Raw genomic sequence first — 22,226 nt, forward strand, 5'->3', positions numbered from 1 at the left:
GGAAGGGAAGGAAATGGGGGAGATCGTGCCGCCACTGGCGATCGTCGCGCCACTTCCGTCGCGCTTTACTACCGGTCACTACTGCTGAATCGCCATCAGAAATGGAACTGCAGAGAAAGGGCTATCAAGACGCGAAGAGAGAGAGTCCGCGAGAAGAGGGAGGCATCCCGCATCCTGTCGCCGCTGCTAGAGGGAGGCTGTTCGCGTCCAGCTCGCCGTAGCTGTTGCATTGCTGTTATCGCGTGCCGCCGTCGAGCCCGAAGCTACCGCCATCGCACGAAGCAGAGAGAGTTGCTTTGTTATCATTTTGTTCTTCTGTCATATTTCCGTGCTAATTATGTTAGCATATTTTATTCTAGTGTTGCTAATGTATCTCCTGAACAATTATGATTGGTGCTGAGATCACTGTTGCTGCTGCTCTAAGAGGAAAGTTGTTGCTACTAGGAATTAAAAACAAATGAAGAGTTTTTTGCGTTTAATTACCAAGTTTCAGCTAAATGAGGTAAGGGATTTTATTTTGAAATTAACTGTTTTAATTTATGAATGCCATGGAAGTCAAGGGTTTAATTTATTAGAACTTCTGATTATGGATGTTGTTTTTTATCAGAACTTGTGAATATTAGGGCGGTTGATTATTGTTCTGTGTAGTTTCTTTTTTCTGATTTTACTTATTTTTTTTTTACTTGTTCTGATTAGTAATTTAGTATTATTGGAACTTCAAATTATTACTTGTTTTTGTTTTTTATTTGTTCTTAATTTAGTTGATGCTAGATTGATGCCCAACAAAATTCATTCATAATAATAATTATTTACATGTTCATAGCATCGATTGAGTTGTTACTCTTGAGTTGTTACCCATGATTAAGTTCATACCACCATGAACTATTGATGAATTCTAACAAACAGCACAAAATAAAAACTGTTAGTGAAATCACCAAAGATATTTGCCTCTTTGTTATCGGCATGGGACTTTATGCAGAGTCTAAAAAGGTATGTTCCGTCATCCTGCTTGCTTCATGATCCTTGCGTTTGTTTTTGGAATTCACTTTGAGAAGTTTATGAATTATAAAATTGTTTGAAGCTCGTGAATGTATATTAACATGAACTTTCATATTCATCTAAATAAAGAGGAACTTTAGCTGGATTATGTATAAGAATTTTAACTATCATGAAAAACCACTTTCAAGTTATTCACTGAACTAAGCTATTACACATTTTTCCCCTCTTTTCTTTGGGTAAGTCAAGTCTTTCCCTTTAGAGAGTTCTATATTAGTATACATTCTATGGAGGTCATTGTTAGTTATTTAAGATCAATTTTATTCATTAATCATGTTGGATGGTGCTTATCAGTCCCCCCCTTTAGAGGGTCGTACAAATGAAGTAGTTGAAGTGATGTAAAGTTGGTACAATAAAAAGTTATGACAATAACAAATAATATCTTATTGTTTAGTTATTCCATATATTACCTATGCAACAAACTGCATCAATGCAATCACTTAAAAAGTCCCCTCGTGGCAAGTGGTAGAGCAAACCTAAAAAAGATAAAAATAAAAGATTCTTAAAGACTTGGCCTTATATGTATCCTTATATATTTTTAGAACTACTGCAATTGTTTCACATTATATTTGTCACTTTGCATTTCATTACATGATCATCACTCATTTGAACATCATTCAGTGTTGTATAAATATCATATTACCAACAATTTTATACTAACTATCTTTTTATTATCACATTCAATTATTTTATAATAGAAGGTATTTCACTGTTACCCTCTTTTTTTCCTCCTGTAGCTATTCTTTGAACTACTTGATTGTCTGCTAGAATACTACTCCTATGTATTACTTTATTGGTAGTCTTGGCTTCACTAACTTCTATAACGTAATAAATAAAGGCAAAAAGCAAAGATGTTCCTAAACATCTTGATTATTGTTCCATTGTTTTATACTTTATGATATTTAATAAATTTCTTAAACTAAAATGCATGTTTGGATCCGAGTCATGATTATTGTATCAACATGTCCTATTTTATTGTACGTCTCTCCAAAGGTTATTCATGTTATAAAATTCCATGGAAGATTTAATGTTTCATTGTTCAATTTTTATTTCTGAGATCTTATTTTAAATTTAGGTTTCTGGCCATAATTTGGTCTTTCAGTTCAAATTATGATTCTACCCTTTTTACTGATAGATCATAGAAGGATTATAATTATACAATTATACAATTATCATAGAATGACATGGTAAGGATTTTAGAGTTTGTATTCATTGTTGAATAATACGAGTATAATTTTTTGATTTTTCTTGTGCATTTTTAAAGGAAAAATAAATCTTGTTTTTTAAGCTAGTGTTTTTTATTTGGTGGTCTTTTCAGGTGTGTGGCACTTATTAGAACTTGTCCATGAAAAAGGAGCTATATGAACATGATGGAGTTTGTAATTTGTAGTTTGCATTTTGGAGATTTATAATTCCTTGTTTTTCTTGTCCCATGTATCTATCTAGTTCACTTGTTAGTTTATACTTTAATGTTTATATGTTGAAGATTTATAAAATAATCTTAGTTAATGAAAGATATTTGAACTATCTATGTTATTATATATTATATAAATGTTGACTTGTTGAGTATATTAGTTAATATATTAATTAATTAAAAAAATAATATAATTCGGTAAATTATGTGTGTAATTTGTATTTAAAAAATTATTACAAAATAAATAGTGTTTTGTAACTAAAGAAAAAAATATTACAAAATCAAGTTACATTTTGTAACAAACTTTTATGATAGGAAAAAATATATTGTCACCAAAAATATTTTGAACTTTAAAATTTGTTATCACTTTTGTAACGACTTTTGATTTTTTGTATCAAAAAAATTTGTTACAAAATATTACTTTGAATTGTAACAGTTCTATTTTTTTACAAAAATGTTTTGTAACGGGACATACTGCAATGGCCATTTTTTTGTTACAAAATCCTTTTGTTTCAAAATTTTATTTTTTTGTAACAATTTTTTTGTTACAAATATTGCTTTTCTTGTAGTGCATGTCCATCACATTTCGTATGGCTGGAGTTCCCAACTTAATGTTCAGAAAATGTTTATAGTAAACAACTCTCCTCACCCACCATTTAGTGTCAGCCTCATAGACATCAGCACCATTCATCAGGAGTGTCAATTGGGAGATTTTATACTAAATCCATTTGAAATAAGTTTATCATGTATGCAATATTCTAATTCTTTTCAATATATTCTAGTAAGTCGTGTTCACTGCTCAATAAAAGTGCAGTTCATTATTTAACTTATCAATTAATTCAATTTTCTAAGCGAAATGCACACAAAATAGGGAACGTTATGGAAAAGAATAGGAATACATCACGTATCTCTTCCACAGTCTTTCCTATAATTTCAGATGACAATTTGGGAGGAGGAGCAGCAACAACTGAAATGCTGACAGTTGAAGTAGTTCTAAGTGACAAAAAGAGTAACATATTAGTAAAAGTTATGAATTAAATACTAAAAAAATCAAAAAGAAAAAAAAAGAAACACTTGGAATGCAAATAAGTTACAATTATGTCATACCTTGAGCAGTTGGTCAACATGGCAAAGTATAGCTAATCAATAAAGTGTCGTTGTATTCCTAAAAGGGAAAGAAGATAACATAAACTTCATAAATTTACATAAGTAATTAATTATGCTACCTTACATAAATTTTTATAATATAGCTCCCTAAAAAAGGGCAGCTCGGCGTACAAGCATTCCACGTTAACGTAAAGTTCGAAAAAGACAACACCCCAAAAGAATAATGTAGGCAGTCTAACCTAATCCTGATAATTGCATCAGGTAAACTAGTGACTTTGAGGTCATGGAGATAACTCAACCATTGCTCCAAGGATTTCTTCAAATTATAGGATCTTAATTGAAAACTTTTATACAATATAAGACTTCATTACAAACTTCTAAATTTTAAGGACCTAACTGAAAATACAATGGAACTATAATAAAATGACCCCAAAAGTATTTTAACCTTTTTTTTTCTCCATCAATTGCTATATTACTCTCTTCGTGAGTCAAGCAAGACTTTAAATTTAAGGCATAAAAGTTTATAGAATGAAATTTTTAGTATTGCTAACATTACCATTCTCTATTTTCATGATACTTCGGAGCATTATTTCCATTTTTGTCTTTATATCATGACTATCATCCATATGGGCACTACAAGTGTAAGCTCCCTGTATATATTGCGTGCAAATTTGCATATCTTCTAAGCGAATTCAAGCTCACCATCTGATATCCTACCAATAGCCAGATGCATCAGTTCTCCAGTCAAATCTACAAGCTATAAGAAACTGTTTAGCACCTTCAAAAAATAGCGCGGAAAAAATCACAATTTGGTTTAAAGCATACTTCATGTTCTATAAAAATTATATAACTGTATTTGAAAAGAAGGCCTACATAATTGGTTATATTCATTACAAACAAATTAAGCACTTGTAATAATCTCTTTGAATGGCAACATATCATTATATGGTGTTAGTATATGTGTTATATCTACTAATATTCTATTAACAGCATAAATAACTTACTTTTTTAACTCGTCAAGCGTCAAAAGTATTCCATTTTTACAGAAACCGCAGAAAGTAGCTGCTTCAACATACTCTTGTTCACCAAAGGCATGTATCAAATGAAAGTATTTTTGTCCTCAACCAATAAAAAAAGTTACATTAATCATACCCCTGATGATTATGCTCATCGTAGCTTCTAAAAATCAGTACCCTGTAATTCTTTAACTAATTGAGACATATGCTGATTTGTCACTGCTGCTAGATCCTTTTCAGCTTTCTGAAGTACTTCCTTTTTATTATACTTACTCATCCTAGTTAAGACATTAAAATAAAGTATTGCCAATAATATTAGAAAGATCAACATTACATGAAAGAGTGAATTAGTAGCCATCACAAGTAGATTTTGGTTTCACATTATTTATAATTTTTTTTTTGTTTTAATTAAGATAGAACATTTTAAAACTCACACTGTTCACAGATTTAACAAAGAACAAAGGAAAGCAACGGATATGTATAAAGTCTGAATATGAGGATAATGTGATTATTAAGATAAACTTACTGGTAATAGAAAATACACTCATAATAGTAAATCCAAGGAAAAAAAATGAGAAGTTGAGTCAGATGATTAATTGAAAGTATATATAATAAAGCATTTGCAAAAATAATCAAAACAAAGGCCGCATATCAATCATGTTTATGTAATTTAGCTTATCTGAGTCAGCCCTTGAATCAATTGAAGATCCTAAAATATTCACCCAATCATTCCACAAGGCACAAGAGAGAAACAAACAGAGAAGAATGGAAAAGCAAAAACTAACCTGTGAACTTGAAATATGACTTTTTTGCTGTTCATTATTACGTCACGACTTGCTTTAACCACTCTTTNNNNTATAAACATAAGTTACAAACAATGAGCAGCATATATAGAACATGCATGGCTTCAAAGTATGAATAGTAAGAAATTCAAAACAATTTTAGCTACGAATAAACAATTATGAGTAATTATGAGTGGATTAAGCATCACATGATTAATATTTAAGTTCCTTTTATAGAAAATCCTTCTCCGAGTGTCCAAAACCTAGAAATTTCAGATAAAATAAACTAATCGCTATGTTTTATTACCGATTGAAGTGAATGAAAGAAAACAGAGCATAGGAACTAGAACAAGAAAATAGCAATAGAAGAGAAAGAAGATTAGGGTTACCTGCACGGCTGAGGCGACATCAAAGAGAGAAACGCATCAACTGAGCAACACACGAGCGAGAAAGGCACTAGTGATTTCTGTGAGAATAACTTTGATCGAGAAATTAAAACAAGCAGTGCATAAATTTGAATAAGGGAAAGCAGAGCGCGAATCTCAAAAAGAAATAGAGAAATGGAAGACGTACGGTTTAAAAATCTCGATGGCGACACCGGGAAGGTAGAAAGAGTGAACGCAGGACTGCAGGAGAAGGTGAAGGCGACGAAGATGGAGGCGACAAAGACAGTGGCGGGGAAATGCGCATTAGGGTTCGAAAGGTAAGGACGCGAGCAACACACAGAAAAGAGTCGGGAAGGGGTGTGACGGAGTTTTGGGGCGATGGAAGTTCAGTGCGACAGCGGCGCAAGGTGCGACGGGGGCGCAAGGCTGAGAGGCACCATCAATGGAGCACTTGGAGGGGATGGGTGTGGAGGCGCGGGGAAGATATATGTGAAATGAGGAGGAGCTTCTAAAGCAAAATCTTTATTTTAATAATTCTGACGGAATATTTTAAATTACAGACATATTTTCTGCCTGTAATAATGTAATAAAACGCAATATTTTTGTTCATTTAATTACAGACAAATTTTTCGTTGATAACTATTTTCTATGAAAAAAATTAATTTTTCCGACAGAATTATCGACGGATTCTCTTTTCTGTCTATAATTTATGCTAATTCATTTTTTTGTTTCTGACAAAAAATTCCTCATAAATTCTGTCTGTATTTCCGTGGGATAAAATCTGTTGGAAATATCTGTCTGTAATAACTAGTTTTCTAGTAGTGTCCTAGTTCGGCGGCCTTATGCAATGCAATCTACATCCACTCTTCACCACAACATTGGTATAATTTTCACAATCTTTTCAAGTATTACATACACCAATTTCCAAGAATTTAACCTAATTCTATTAAGGACAAATCAAGCTTCAACACAAACTTGACTTGGTTAGGCAACTTTTTAGACTCTTAACACACACTATAAAAAAAAGTGGCAGATAGCGGCGGGCATTTAGAGGTTGGTGCGATGGATTGGGGAGGGGCTTCTTAAAGCTTCTTATTTTGCAGCAGTTTTGGTTTAAATGCCGCAAAAAATGTCGATTTTGGGGCGGTTAATGCAGCTGTCAATATTAGATACTTTGTTAGAGGCAGTTTTCTCCTAACCGGTGCAATACGTTTTTATCTCAAATTTTTATGTTTAAACATTACCGTGTAAAATCTACTAGTTCTCACTATTTTTTTGAAAAATATGTTTCAAATACTGTTACTTAATGCATTATATACATTTTCATATTTGTTTTACGTAAAAAATAATTAGTGAATTAAAAAATATATATTGATTAATAATGTGCACAAATTTACGAATTAGGTTTTCTCGTGTACTATCAGCGCATTTTAAGTTTGCATTTGAGCATAAATGTTAAAGAAAAAATCAAGTCAACGTCTAAATTTATAAAGTCAAAACAAAGTTCAATAGAGCATAAAGATCATAATTCTTAAAGTAGACAAATAAGTAATGAGCCAAAATTTCTCTTCAACATCGTATTGACCTGGCCAAAAATACTCTGTCACAAATCTACAGCTTTTACGTGATAACAGATCTGATAAGTCATCTCCAAACCATGAGTTTTTGTTCAAATTAAAGCTCATTTTTGCAGCATGTACATCATCTTCTCTTTATTGGGTGTATAAAATTTCATTGTATTCTTTCGGAACCTTATTGAGCTCAAACTTCCTGGAGATGTCAATTCCACCAGAGGAGATAGCATCTAAATCGTCTTCCGAATCAATATCTGCCCTATCTAGAGTATCATTAACTATTTTGCTTGAATATTCTGCTGACACTGAAAATATCAACATGCATACAACAAGCTAAGTCTACTCAAAAGAAAATGATAACTCCCAGGTCATTAGCTAGTAATTAAGAAAAAAAAGGTGTGTGAAAATGGTAAGGAAATTTTAAAACCAAACAAAAAATCTAACAACTACCATCTCTTTTGTCGGTAGTTTAGATAAATTTCTTGGAAAGAAGTTCAGTAATAAAAAGTTCTATATACTTCATTTCCTCTTTTGAAGCAATATCCAACTCAACAACATGCGTGTTTCTAAAGCACGTCTGCATCATAATAAAATGTATAGTTCATGGTCTTTTTTGTAAAACATACTATTTCTATATGATGCACTTTCTATGCTAGTTATTTATTTTTAAACTTTAATTCAACAAGTATGTCTTCAGAGGTCTTACCAACTGCACATGTCATAAAAAAAATACCCAAATTTTTTCCCATACATTAATCCCCATTCATGAAGTTCCTACAAATTTGAATATTAACATAACAACTATTATTGCAGTAAATTTGTTAGCATATATCAACTTAAAATATATATTATTCAAATATAGTTTAACTTAAGTTTTTAAGCGTGTGCCTAACGAACAAACGTGCATAGTAACCTCAATTGCCATGTCCAAGTATTCGTTAGAACAAGATCGTCCTGATATAGCCTCCAACCAAGACCTAACATTCAATTTACGGTATCATATGTCTCTAGTAACAGTAATTGCATGTTCTAAAGAAGAGAATAGAGAGGTCATAGCCATTTCGCTAGTGAATGTTGTGCTTGCATAGCATGATGAGAAGTCCTTCTTTTTTATTTCTCCTGTTACACCACTATTTTATGTTGACTATATTGGTCAGTTGTAACAATATTGAAATTGATAATCATTTACTCGATATCATGATTTTTTTCATTGGAAATTAAGAACAACAACAATAATGACGACATTAATACTTATTTGTAAACAGATTTTTACTGGCAACAAACATTGAAAGAAACGGAAAACTACTTTTATTCATGAAAACCAACAATTCAGTAAAGACTTAATTCAAATACGAAAATACAGATAGTAATGTAACCAGCAAACTACGTACATCATAAACACTATTAAACTTATTAATCACACACAGATCCTCTATAAATGACGTTTGCGTTTTCCATATTTCCACTATGCCAAATGTAACACCCTATTACCCTAAGCCTTACCTCATGCGTAAAGCAAAGGATAATAAAGTGCCATGACAATTCTAAAGCTCATAATAATATATGTAGAAAGAATTAATAATAAAGGTGCCCAATGAAGAAATAAAGCCCAAAACAGAGATAGAAAAGCGCAAAGCGTTCACACGATATCTACAAGCGTAAAGGCACAAGATACAACATGTTGAAGATCCAAAAGATTACAAGGTATATAGATATATAGATATACAGATATATATGATAACCAAAAGAAAACTAGCCGCAGGCTGCGAAATTTAGGCCGACTAGTTATATACAGACAATTCAGAGTTTTTGAGTTAAAACAGCATACACAACCTGTCTCTCAAGTTTAGCCTCTAAAGCATGAAAGTCTAAGATATAAAAGAGAGAGTACTACAATAGAATAGCCAAAATACAAGGGATAATAAAAGATCCTCTGCTCCGTCACCATCTCGTAACTCACTGAGGTGGGTTACGACCTGCATCTAAAAAACAACAACATATGGTTTGAGAACCGGAGGTTCTCATTATGGTAACAGTGCTCAGTAATGTAAGATATATGGTTTCGGGACGCCAAAAGCAATCCTAGAACTTCACATCAAGCATAAGATTCAAGCTTATAAAACAATTTAATAAAGTCTTTAAATGGGTTATATATCTTAGGGGATTTCTAAACTAACAATAACACTTCTGTTTCACAGCCTTCACCGGCCTAACCTCCATGCGATCACATCGCCACCACCAACCAAACCTCCTCAGTCCCAGTAGAAAACACAAGTAATTGCATCCAAGTAATACACAAGTAATATTCATGATAGCAAGTAAATCAAGAAGTAATTAAGCATGTTATACAGTTAGGCATAGGATGCAAGTATACAAAGCAAACAAACACATAGAAAATGCACATGATGAATGGCTGTCCTATTGACAGTGATATCCCTTTTCGGTTCAACTGCCAACCTGACTCATCCCCTCTAGATGTTGCCTTCCAGTCACGTATATAAATATGGCCCCTGAGATATAGTGCCCTAGCACACTCTTACGGGATGCGAGCGGGATACTCAGCCTCGACCTCACATCTCAACGTAAGCGGGATTAACCACCTTCCTTACGCTAGCACCATGACCTCAACAAGAGAGATTAACCACCGTCTTTGTCAGACGCATGGCGACTTAACTGTCTCAGCATAAAACAGTATACAACAATAGTTCTCATTGATCGCTCTCAGTACTCAACAAATACCTCATTCAACTCCGAGTTCTAAACTTTTCTTAACCATCGATAGTTCTCAAGTTCTCAAATTCGTCATCAATATTGTACTCTGTCACAATACACAACTTGTCTGTCCTTAGAACTTTAGAAACCTAAGGCTCCGTCTTCTAAACTCAAAATGGAAAATTACCAATTCAAATAAACTAACTCATCTTTACTAGTATTAGAGTCTAAATTACTAGCTAAGGGTCTTAACTAGTAGTTAAAGAAGTTTAGAAAGCTAGAGAACTCTTAAAAATGAAGAAAAAGTAATTTTCAACAAAAAGGTGTCTCGCGTACGCGAACCTCTGCCCCACATACGCACGTGATTCAAAAAGGGTGGTTGCGTACGCGACACCCTGTCCGCATACGCGAGTATCCAAAACAGAATGGAATCCTTGCATCGCGTGTTAAAAGCTCACATACGCATGGGTTAAAATTGAGCTTCTGCGTACGCATGCGGTGCCTGGTGCGAATTTTTGGAATGTCCACAACTGAACCAGCAAAGTGCACCGGATCGTCCAAGTAATACCTCAGGTGAGTGAGGGTCGATCCCACAAGGATTGATGGAGTAAGCAACAATGGTCGAATGATTGGTTTAGTTAGGCAGGCAAAAAAGTTGGTTTGGTAATTTGAAATCGCATTAAACAATAATTCAAGAGTAAAGAAAGCAAATAAGCGACTTGGTAAGAAATCAATAAGAGAAAGCTATTAAGATATCGAAGATGTTTACTTTTTCGGATTAAGTTTTCTTACCAACTATTTTAATCATGCAAGATTCATTTCATGGCAAACTGTAATTGAATAAACCCTAATGTCTTAGTGATTTAGTCTCCTCTAACCTTCATCAACCGCTAATGTCTTGGTCACCTGATTCCGATTAGAGGGCTAAGTTTAATTCTAGTTTATGGCCACAAAACCTTAATTGTCCAAAGCTAAGAGAATTATATGTCATGTATTCCGATTAGTTCTAATTAAGAACTCAATTAGAGTAATCAGTTCGTTACTCTCTAGCCCAATATATAATCCATTAATATCCTCTTTGTGCATATAATAAATTTCTTAAAACATAGTACAATGTTTGTCAAATCTCCACTGATATATGATTCGTCCAAGAACTAGCTACAAGTAGGAGGAATAAGAAGACAAAAATGGCATAGATTTTAGGATCACAAAAACTTTACACTTTTGGTAACAAATTTATATATAGGTCAATTTAATTTGAGTGGATTTCTCTTGAAAAAGTTCTTTCTTATTCTGATAATGTATTTAACGTACAGTTGCATATATATCGTATCAATTACATTATAAAAAAGTATAGGCTTATAGGATTAATAATCTTTGCACATTTTTTTCGTCATAAAATAAGAAAAACTACAAGGGAGGAAAGTCATTTTAAGAAAATGAGACTCTCATCTAAATCGTCACAAAATGTTTTATCCTAAAGCCTCGAGTGAAAAAATATTAAAAATAGAAAGACACATAAAGCTGATGAAAGAATATGTTTTTGGGAGGGGGAGGAGGGGTGCTAGCTTACTATAAATTAATTTCTTAAACAGCGCAACGACAATGTGATCAGTTTATGTGTTGGTCTCCAACAATGCACAGGTAAAGCAATCGTTTTCATATAAGGTGAGTGCTCACAAACATATTCATATGATACATAGATCTTGTGGTATCAAAAAAAAAAAGAAATATGTTATCTTTTCCTTCGTCTATAGCTCTTCATTCTTTGAATCTTTATTAGAGTATCTCCATTCTTATAATTCAGGGAGCACTCAAACCTCAAGTATGTAAAATTATTGTCCAATGCCCAATTAGTCTCATCCTCCTGAGCATCAAATGATGTGATGAATAATGTCATAATCTAGCAGTTACACATTGAACTAATGGTTCATATTATGAATTTTAAAGAACTACTATCAATAATTTTCTCAATCGAACCATCTATCTTTCTATTTATCTATCTATTTTATAACATATAAAAGTTGATATCAACCTTTTTCGCAATGAGTTTAAACTGTCTTTTCTTTGCTAATGATGTCACGTAAACAGTTTTAATGTTTTGGCAAAAGATAAGAATCAACCAATCATCCTTTAATAAAAAATTTTAAAAAAGTTAAAAGAAAAATATCTTATTTATTATTATTCATTTAAAATATAAAGTACTAATTAAATATAATGCAATAAACATCATTAAAAATGTCATAATAATAATTATAAAAAAATTTAATTACAAATATTTAAATTCTACAACTTATACATCTTAAGACTCTTACTATTACCCTATTTTCTCTATTTATACATGCAACATAAGATTCTTACTACTATTTATTTCTTAATCTCTCATACCAATTGTCAAATATTCTTCTAAGTAGGTTTAAATTTGGAACATCTCCTCACCAAGTACATTCAAATATATCATAATTATAAACTTAATTCATAATTTTACATTATATTTTTTGTGTTTTTCATTCTCATTCATTTTTTTCTAACTTTTCCTTTAATTATTTACAAACTAAAGAACACCACGTGAGAACACAAAGTATGACAACTAAGATAAATTTGAAAAAAATAAAAAAAATAAAGATGTAGCTTTGCATTTTAGTTGAATAATTATATAGAATTATATATCCATTGTAAAATAACACTACAAGAAAAATGTTGAATACCGTTAGATTTACTGTCAGAAAATATCAGCTGGTATAAACCTCGTCGGTAAATATTTCTTGTTAGATTTTTCTGGTTTGACAGTAGTTACCGTCGAATTTTCTGACGGAATTTAGAGAATACAAAAATATATCGTGGTCATGTTACCGTCGGTATAATCTGACAGTAACATTTTGGTGCCACTTTGTTCGTTTTCCTGCCATATTACTGACAGATTTATCTGACAATAATATCGCGAGAAATGTTATATAAATTTTTTAAAAAAATAATGTTACCATCGGAATAGTCCGACGGTAATTCCGATAGTAGCATTTTTATTTTATTTTTTAAATTATCGTTTTACGTCCATTTCTAGTGTACCTTGATAATTAACAATTGAAATAATGCTTCAAACCTGATGTGAAGTACAAAAAATTTAAATTACAAATACCAAATGATAGTAACTGAAATATCTAAATAATGCTAACTATATTACATTCACAGAACTATGTTTATATTCACTAAAACATATATTATAGATACTTATTATTTCTTAAAGAAATACATATCACAAAACTATGTTTATATTATCATCATTCTCCTCTTCCGATGTAGTTTCTTGATTATCATCGAACTCGTCTTCCTCTTCTTTATCTTCATCGACCCTGTCTTCTAGTTAAAGATCATCATTCTCTGGTAGAAGTGCGTTAGCATCTAGTCCAAGGTTAATGATGTCATCATTCATATCAGCAAATCTAAGGGAGATCGGCCCACCAGTATCAAGCACCATTTTTGAAGGAGTTGGATTGTCAATCTGGTAAGGTTATTGACCCTCTATCATATCATCAGACACGATACAACCTCTTGGCTTAGTCTTAACCACAACCACCTAACTAGACTTGCATGAACCCAGATAAGGCAAATAGTATGATCCATGTCGAGAAATCTTCGATGGCAATCAAACCACGAATTCTTGTTGCCATTTGTCAGCCAAAATGCCTTTGTATATACTCCATACAAACGGAAAAATCAATTTTCACTACATTTAGAGCCAATTTTCAAACTAGCTTCTTTGCTTCGTAGTGGTTTCGGGGGATGCTAGATGACCCTATAGGTACTTGTTCGTTGTAAAGGGTGGCCCACTTATCAAAAGACTTTTGGGTATGATTTGACTCCGACTTAATACTCGTCATTCTAACACACGTAGACAACTCCGAATGAACGGATCCATCGTACAAAGGTTTCGCAACAGCTTCTAACAGATGATAAAACCTCTTTGCTTCTAGGTTAGTCTCTTCTTCAGGCTCTTCCAATTTCCTCTCATCTATTGAATCACATACCATCTCATTGTATCTCTCCTGTTTAGCCTCCCAAGTCATTTTATCGATGTTTAGGTCTCTCACCACCAGAACTCTCGTTGATTGACAATCGGACCTATTCAAATTAAAGGCAGACCGGTTAATTTTTTGCTCGTCCACTTCTCCGTATTCTGTCCGCACCCAATACCCATCCTTGAACCCATTACGATAGAAGTGAAGTGTTATGTCTGCAGATCCTAACCACTTAGTCAGTCAACACTTTTGACATAGACACCTAGAAACCCCTTCAAATATAAACAGTTCTATGTTGAAAACATGCACGACAAATGCATCAATCCCCTCAAAGAATTCGGGTTTTAGACACCCCCGGTCCATCATTATCCTTATCATACATCTACAGATGATGACTTGGAATCATATCGAAACACACACCCTAGAATTCAACGAACAACAGAAATTATTTAAGTTTCTAGAAAATTTGGCAGAATATCCCCTATAATTAGAAGCTCATGCCGCATACAATTATTATTTTCTGACAAACCAAACTTGTTTTAAACAATTTAAACAATAATTTGGCAAAACATCTCCTTAATTTAGCGACTTCCATGAAATAAATACAACAGCTTTCATATAGGAAATAGCTGCAGGCATAAATCATTAACATATAGGCATTCAATAAAACATCAAATCCTAACCGTTCTAGAGTGTAACCCTATATAACTCCACCATTTTTCAGCAAATAAGGATTTCGATATGGCGCCACTAGGCGATCTTCTCCAACTTTTGTTCTAAAACTCTATCCTAGGAAAAGTAAGTGTAACATAAAATTTAAACAATTCATTATATTCAGAGATAGAAAACGAACCTGGAATATTATTGCACAGACAACCAAAGAAGAAAAGTCCTAATACCAAGGTACTCCTAATAAAGATAATGTACATATATGTATATAGACATGAGTATAATAGCCACTAGTCACGACTTGCGAAGTTTAGGACGACTAGGATACAGTAATAAAATTAGTTGACAACAGTAACTTTCTTATCTCTCCCAAAATATACATCAAAGACTCTATAGGCAAGTTTTCAAAAGGAAATAAATACATAATAAAAGGTTTTCAAAATAAGTTCGGAGAGATTCTAACAAAAGTAAAACAGAGTTCAATGATCTTCGCTATCTCGCAGATAAATCACAATTCATTGTTGAGCACTTGGACCTGCATCTGAAAAACAGAGAATATATACAGAATGAGAACCCCCGACCCATGGGTTTCTAGCACGGTAAAAGTGCCAAATAAATACAAGGCACTATAATAAGAACTTACTAAGCATCCTAATCTTCCTTTCATCAATTGTCCACCCTAGGTTCTCACTAATCCATAACTTAGGCAACTGTCCTAGAGGTTACTAAGTCTAATTCAATTTATCATCTTTTCCAACTTTTCAACTTTCCAATTTCCCAATTAGAATAGAACCAGCACTAACTAATTTGACTCAGTAATTCCATATCAGCCATCTCGTATCTTCACTTGGAGCAAGTGAAATCACTGCACTGCGTCTACCCAGGGAGCTCAATTTATCTTATTTAATATTCATCATTATTAATCAATCATTTCATCATCTCGTTTCAACAAAGACAGCCCTCGGCGTCAACCACACTAGCATAAGGGACCTCTCAGTTGTACAAACACAAACAATGCAAATAAGTAATACACAAGTAAGACAGTTAATGCAAGTAAGCAAGTAGGAGTTAAGCATGTAATATATTCAATTAGGCAAATTCATATAATTAAGCAAACCCAAACAAATCAAATATATGTGAATGATGTAGTGAGAGAATCAAACAGCAAGCCAGAGAATTCTCAATCTCAACTTGCCTATACGTGAGCGGGATAACAGCACTGTCCTCACAACACAAAACTTATTGCCTGCTTAATCATAATCACAACACAAGAGTGGAAATCCTCTACCTCAACTCGCCTATTCATTCTGGCATATAGGCTATGTTTGTTTATAGAGATAGGACACTGAGACATGGACACAGAAACACAAAATCATGTTTGGTAGAGGAGACATGGACAGAGACAGTGTGTCCAGAGACACTGAATTAATGTATTTTGTATCCATCTTGACAGAAAGGACACAGGGACACTAACAAGGGACACAACTTATTTTTCATTATTTTTGTTAATTTTTCATAATTATATTTTTTATTATTATATTTTTCATCTCAAATTTTTTGAATGAAAAAAAATGAGAATAAATTAGATTTTCATAATTTGTTCTAGTTTATCACCAAACAGAATACAAGAACACAAAATTTTGTGTCTCTGTCCATCAGTGTTTTGTCCTGTCCTGTTCTCAGTGTTTTGTCCTGTCCTGTTCTCAGTGTCTTGTCATGTCCTGTTCTCAGAAACAAACGCAGTCATAGTGCCCGTCATACTTCACCATCATCCTCATTATCAATCTTGTGATAATCATTATTCTCATTATCAATCTCATCTCAATTCATATTCAATCTTAATTAAGTTCATTCATCATTATCCATTCACTCTCATCATCAATTATCTCATTCATAATCATCATATATCACTTAACATCTTGTTCATTTCTCTCAATTTTACTAACTCAATTCATTTGACTTTATCCCTAACTTGTCCATCCTTAATTCCACCGGATCTAGACTCATATCAAAGTTTATTAAAGTTTAGAAGGCCAAAAAAATGGCTGAAAGCCATAAAAACATATTTTTCCAAATTCTGGGAGGTTGTGCGTACGCATGCAAGTGGTGTGCATACGCATGGGCTGAAAATTTGGGTGTCCACGTATGCATGCAAAGGTCCGCGTATGTATAAGGTGAAAATTTAGTAAGTCGCATACGCATGCATGGTGCCGCATACGCATGACCCTAATTTTGGACCATTCCGTGTATGCATACAGTGTCCGCATACGCAAAGACACTTGGCAGAGGCCAATGCCCGTGTACACATGTCAAAGGCCACGTATGCATCCATATCAGAAAACAGAAAATCTGATATGTTGCAGAAATCAGTTTTTCAGTCCAATTTTCAAAACCTCGTAATTTTTTCCACAAAATTCCTTTTTCAACCATTCTTGAACCGTTGGAAAGATCGATAAATGAATTTTCATAAAAATCTAATGTTAAAAGTTTTCCAACTCCGAGGGCCAAGTTACGGCCTGTTAAAGTTAGTCAAAAATCTTTTTATACCAAAAAGTAGAATTTACCAATTTTTCCAAAGATTCATAAGCCTCTACTAAATTCAATCAACAATTTTACCACAAACCAACCCATTTCATATTCTTACACTTAACCAAATTCAAACCTACTTCATTTAATCTTTTTCACTCATAAATTATTTTTTCAGCCGCAATATTAGACAGATCTCAGCCCGTATTGCTAGTCAAATTTTCAGTGTGCGTTTCCACACAGAAAACTATGTTTTTCAATGTGCGTTTTAAACTATTCTTTCTTTGTCCAAAATTTTGAAAGTTAAAAAATATAGAATATTATGTTTTGTGATAGTAAAAATTTCTATTGAGTGTTTATATTGCTAACAAAAAAAATTCAAATAATAGTAATTTTAAATAAGTTTTAAAAAAATTAAAAAACATAGCAAAGATATATATATTCTTAGGGTTAGTTTAAATTGACTTTTGAAAAAAAGTACTTATTTTTTTATTTTTTCAAAAAAGATATATTTTTACATACAAAAATTATTTTACAATTGGATAGACTTTTTAAAAATAGTTTTTAAGTATTAAAAATATATTTTGCTTCTGCTTTTTTTAAAAGTAAAGTATTATTAGCTTTTAGAAAAAGCAAATAATTTGCTTTTTTTAATAAAAGTACTTTTTTTTAAAGACGTATCCAAATAAGTTTTAAATTAAATAAAAATACTTTATTTTTTAAGAAAATGACTTTTTTTATTCAAAACACCCAATCCAAACTAATATAATTAGAAAAATAAAATAATTTCGTTCCTTAAAATTTAAAAATCTTACGCCTAGTGAATTGTTATTGTAATTTTTTTTGTGATCCACATAAAACTTAAAAATACATGAAAAAGAAGTCTAGTGATTGAATTTTGCTTCGACTTTTGGTATGTACCTTCTAAATACTTATCCAAATGTTACTTACAAAAAAAATTCAAATCAAATACACCAAGCATTGCCAAATAACTTAGATATATCTTTTGGAGTTATTTTGTAACCTACATAAACTTACAGGTATTGTTTTGGTAATTTATCATACTATTTTATTTTATTATGATTTTTTTCTTTAAATCTTAGTTATTGTGTAAAAGGGCAGCCTGAAGGTGCAAAGACACTAGTTCAGTCATTGTTCCCTGATGTTAACCTCGAAGCGCATACTTTAAGTAAACAACGAAAACAATCTATAACAACCACAAAAGTAGCTTTCACCAATATCATTTATAACCATGTACCAAAAACAGAACCAATAATTAAATTTATATAATGTACATTTGAATATACATTCTAGTACTTTGTCCAAAAATTAAATTGATCCTGAAAAGATGGAACAAGAAAGCCTTCTAAGGCTCTCACTACTAATTTAAGAAGAATTCACAACAGAAAATTCTTCATGGGAGGAAAAGATGTTATACACTGTCATCTTATTGATTCTTGTGTTGAATTTTCTTGTTTTCTTCCCAACTTTTCATCCCTTCTCCATTTTTCTCTTGTCTGCTAAATTATTTCCTAATCAACTTTTTTAATTTACAATGAACTATGAATAAAAACCGTCTCAGGTATCTATGATGACGGCACATTGAAATGGAAAAGCCATGATATGACGAATGCGAAAACCATACAAGCAAGAAGAAAGTTTAGGAAGCGATGACCATGCCAAAATCTTCGAGCTTCTGCTGGAGTTGCATGTGTTGAAAGTGCAGCTATTGCAGCAGGGTTGTTCCCGTCACTAGAATGGTCAGTTGTGCCATGAACATTCCGTGCAACGTAATGACAAATTTCGCAGGTCCTACTCAAAAACACACAAAATTAGAGAAACATACAAATTTTTAAAGTGAAATGAAAGGTCCACCAAGGCAAACCACTACTATCACTGCAATTATTGCTGATACCCAGACCAAAATACAGTAACACTGATGCAATTCAAAGAGGTCTGCTTCTAATAAATCCTTTTTTTTTCAGTGTCCGCTTCTAATAATATGATAATCAGAATATCACAAAAAATATCTGATTTCAGCTTCTTTGTAGAAAAAATCTTCATTTAGCTTTTTCAATTATAAAGAAGATTTGAGTCGTAAAGTCACTTTTTCAAAAAACAAATCGGGGAAATTATGTATAACAACAACAATGAAGTCTTATCCCACTAGGTGGGGTCGACTATATAGATCAAATGATGCCATTGAACTTTGTATGTATCATGTTTACAGTACCACTATTTACACGTAGATCTTCTTTGACTACCTCATGTATGGTTGGTCTTGGAGAAAAACGTAGGGGAAAAAAAAAGAAGGGAATAGGGTTAGTGTGCTTGAACTTAAAAGCATCATAACAAAACCCTGGAAACTTTTTACAGTTCTCAAACTCCAACATACTTTGCAATAAAAGAACTTGATCAAAATCTAACAAAGTTGATCATCATAACTTTCTATACTAAGTGTTCATGGCATAAAGATATGACACTAATCGGAATAATTCTCAATCTTATAGTAAATAGTTTATTAACACTAGTTAGCTCATCTTGCATCATCTTCTGTGTACAAGAGAATAAATTACCTTCAAACAAACTAACAACTTTCTTTGCAAAGCATGTTGCACTTTACCCCCAAAACCAAGGAAAAGAAGACAGTATCATGAATTATATGCCACAGATTAAGGCATCAAATACACCATTAAAAATTATTCTGAAATGGGATAGATTCATATTCTGTTCCATTAACGGATTTTAAATTAGCCATGGAAAAATATCGCACTCGGATGGATTTAGATAAGACAATAAATCTTTTCTTACACAAATTGCTTTCCAATTTGACATTAAGGCATTGAAAACCATCAATCCATAGATAAAGTATGCCCTACCATGTATTCATAGAAAGTACAGAAAAACTTAAAACTCAAAAAAACTTTGATTTAGAGTTCGAGAACTATAATTAAAATCAAGGATTGGCATGTGGCACTGAGAAAAAGGTTTTCAACTGTCATATTAATATATTATCTGCAAGTAAAACAACATGGAATATTTTACTTCATAAGATTGGAACAAGGATCTTGTCAATTTTTACTGATAATGTAGTAGTGCTCACAAGTCACAACAATTATGCAATACAAAAAGTTGATCATTACCAACCATCTTAAATGATCAGATAATTAGGACCAGTGGTTTATTGATTTAAATATTCTAAGGTGGCACATCACTAATCAACAAGCATCAAACTAAGATATTTAGATACAGGAATATGAGGCCACAAGGCACAAGGGTCAAATCTCCACTTTGAAAGAGATTAAAAACAATAAGAAAGAATATGAAGTTTCCTAAATTTCAGAAAAGGTACAAGAAAAAAATTCCAGTGGTGCTTTAGACATGTCAGCTTAATGAGTGTGGGACAGAGTTATGCTTTTACGTATGCCATTTCTCTTTTTCATCACATTCTTTAAAATATCTTAATCTTCTTCTAAACAACTTTCCCTTTGTTGAAGAAATCATAGAGAGACATAGCATGTTACCAATTTGTGTCTTTAAAACACTATAAAATATATGTTTTCAAGCACTTTTGTCATCATCATCTTCAGCTTTACACTCATCACTCAGTTAAACAATCCACAACCCTAATCCTCTATGATTTCTTTTGGAAAAATAAAATTCCCTCCAACAAGGAAACCATAGCTGTAAGTAATTGAGAATATTTGTCAGAATCAGCACCAAGACATAGAACAAGTATACATATAGAGCAGTACCAAACAATCCAATTCTCAATTCCATGAATCATAAACAAGAGGGTGTCCAAAATATCCACAGAATCAATCAAATTCAGCATTACAAAAACATAAAAAAAAAACCAGATTTTGCAGTTAAAAAGAGTGAAGTAAAGATGGGATTTTATACTCACAAATTCCCCTTAATCTTGAACCATGTCTCAGCACATATTTTGTGAGCAGCAGCAAGGTCATCTTTACAAGCACAACCCAATTCAATTGGAACACCAGACTCAGAACTATCACTCTCCAAACCCATGTGACAAATTCTACAATCCCTCTCCACTTTGTGATTATTATTAATAATATTATTATCCAAATGCACTTTGATTTCAGGAACCGCAGCTGCATTTCCCAGCTCCACAGAGAAATCAGAAGCAAAAGAAGCCCTCCCAGAATCATGAACAACAGCAGCAGCTTCAAGATCAGAGACACATGAGAAGCTGCAATCATCAAATGCTGAGCCACCATCACCATGTGTTGAATAGAAATGAGAGTGGCTTGAACCACCCTCTTCTGCATCAGATAAATACACGCTACCATCATCATCATCACTCCCAACACCTCCAACAACAGCATCATCCTCATGATTTCCTTGCTCTAAATCAATAACATGGGACATCTGCAAAGTTGACATTTTTCTGACCCAGAAGAAAAATAAAAGAAAGAAAAACAACAATGTTTCTCCTTTTTTTTCTCAGACGGTGGAAAGAAAAATATATGCAATGCCTCAAATTCTAGAACTTTGGGCTTTGTGTTCAACAAGAAAGGTCCTTATGTCCATATATAAAATATATTTATAAATTTATAATATGCGCAAAAAGACAAAAACACACGAATAAAATGGGGGTTAAGGAGGTGAGAAACTAGATTAGGTGTCAATTGCATTCAACCCCATTCGAGTAAAGTTCCTAAAGTTTAAGTTTTGGAAGAAGCTGAGGTAAATTGCATCAATTTCCTACTGAGTTAGAAAAAAATGGGATAAGGGTATATGAGAAAGTGAACGGCTGTGTTTGTGTGGCGAAACAGGGACAGAAAGTATTGGAATGGTTGAAGAAGAAGAAGGAGAAGAAGAAGAAGGAGTAGGAAAAAGAAGACGACAAGGACTGAAAGGCTGCAAGGGACACAAGACGTACAAGACTAGAGAAAGAGAGAGCACACACCGGAAAAAGGTTGAGAAACTAATATATATATA

At 32.8% G+C, this 22,226-nt stretch overlaps 1 protein-coding gene and 1 pseudogene across 1 annotated transcript; both read right to left on the reverse strand.

The window, feature by feature from the left end:
• The window catches only part of LOC107484644 (uncharacterized), a 7,363-nt pseudogene extending 1,579 nt beyond the window's left edge, over positions 1-5,784 (reverse strand).
• Positions 5,785-18,551: 12,767 nt separating this feature from the next.
• On the reverse strand, positions 18,552-22,184 carry LOC107484647 (uncharacterized). The gene is made up of 2 exons (XM_016105197.3): positions 21,166-22,184; positions 18,552-19,070 (listed from the first exon to the last, which is right to left on the reverse strand). The coding sequence occupies exons 1-2, from the start codon at positions 21,666-21,668 to the stop codon at positions 18,845-18,847; spliced, it is 729 nt and encodes a 242-aa protein (XP_015960683.1). The 5' UTR covers positions 21,669-22,184; the 3' UTR covers positions 18,552-18,844.
• Between the last annotated feature and the right edge of the window lie 42 nt (positions 22,185-22,226).

Source organism: Arachis duranensis, chromosome 4, assembly GCF_000817695.3.
Source record: "Arachis duranensis cultivar V14167 chromosome 4, aradu.V14167.gnm2.J7QH, whole genome shotgun sequence".
NCBI lineage: Eukaryota > Viridiplantae > Streptophyta > Magnoliopsida > Fabales > Fabaceae > Arachis > Arachis duranensis.

Excerpts from the sequence above, each read along its gene's own strand:
- LOC107484647 (XM_016105197.3), bottom strand. The coding sequence starts at position 21,668 with ATGTCAACTTTGCAGATGTCCCATGTTATTGATTTAGAGCAAGGAAAT. Across the intron at positions 19,071-21,165 it reads TTCAAGATTAAGGGGAATTT|GACCTGCGAAATTTGTCATT; the intron begins GTGAGTATAAAA and ends GTTTTTGAGTAG.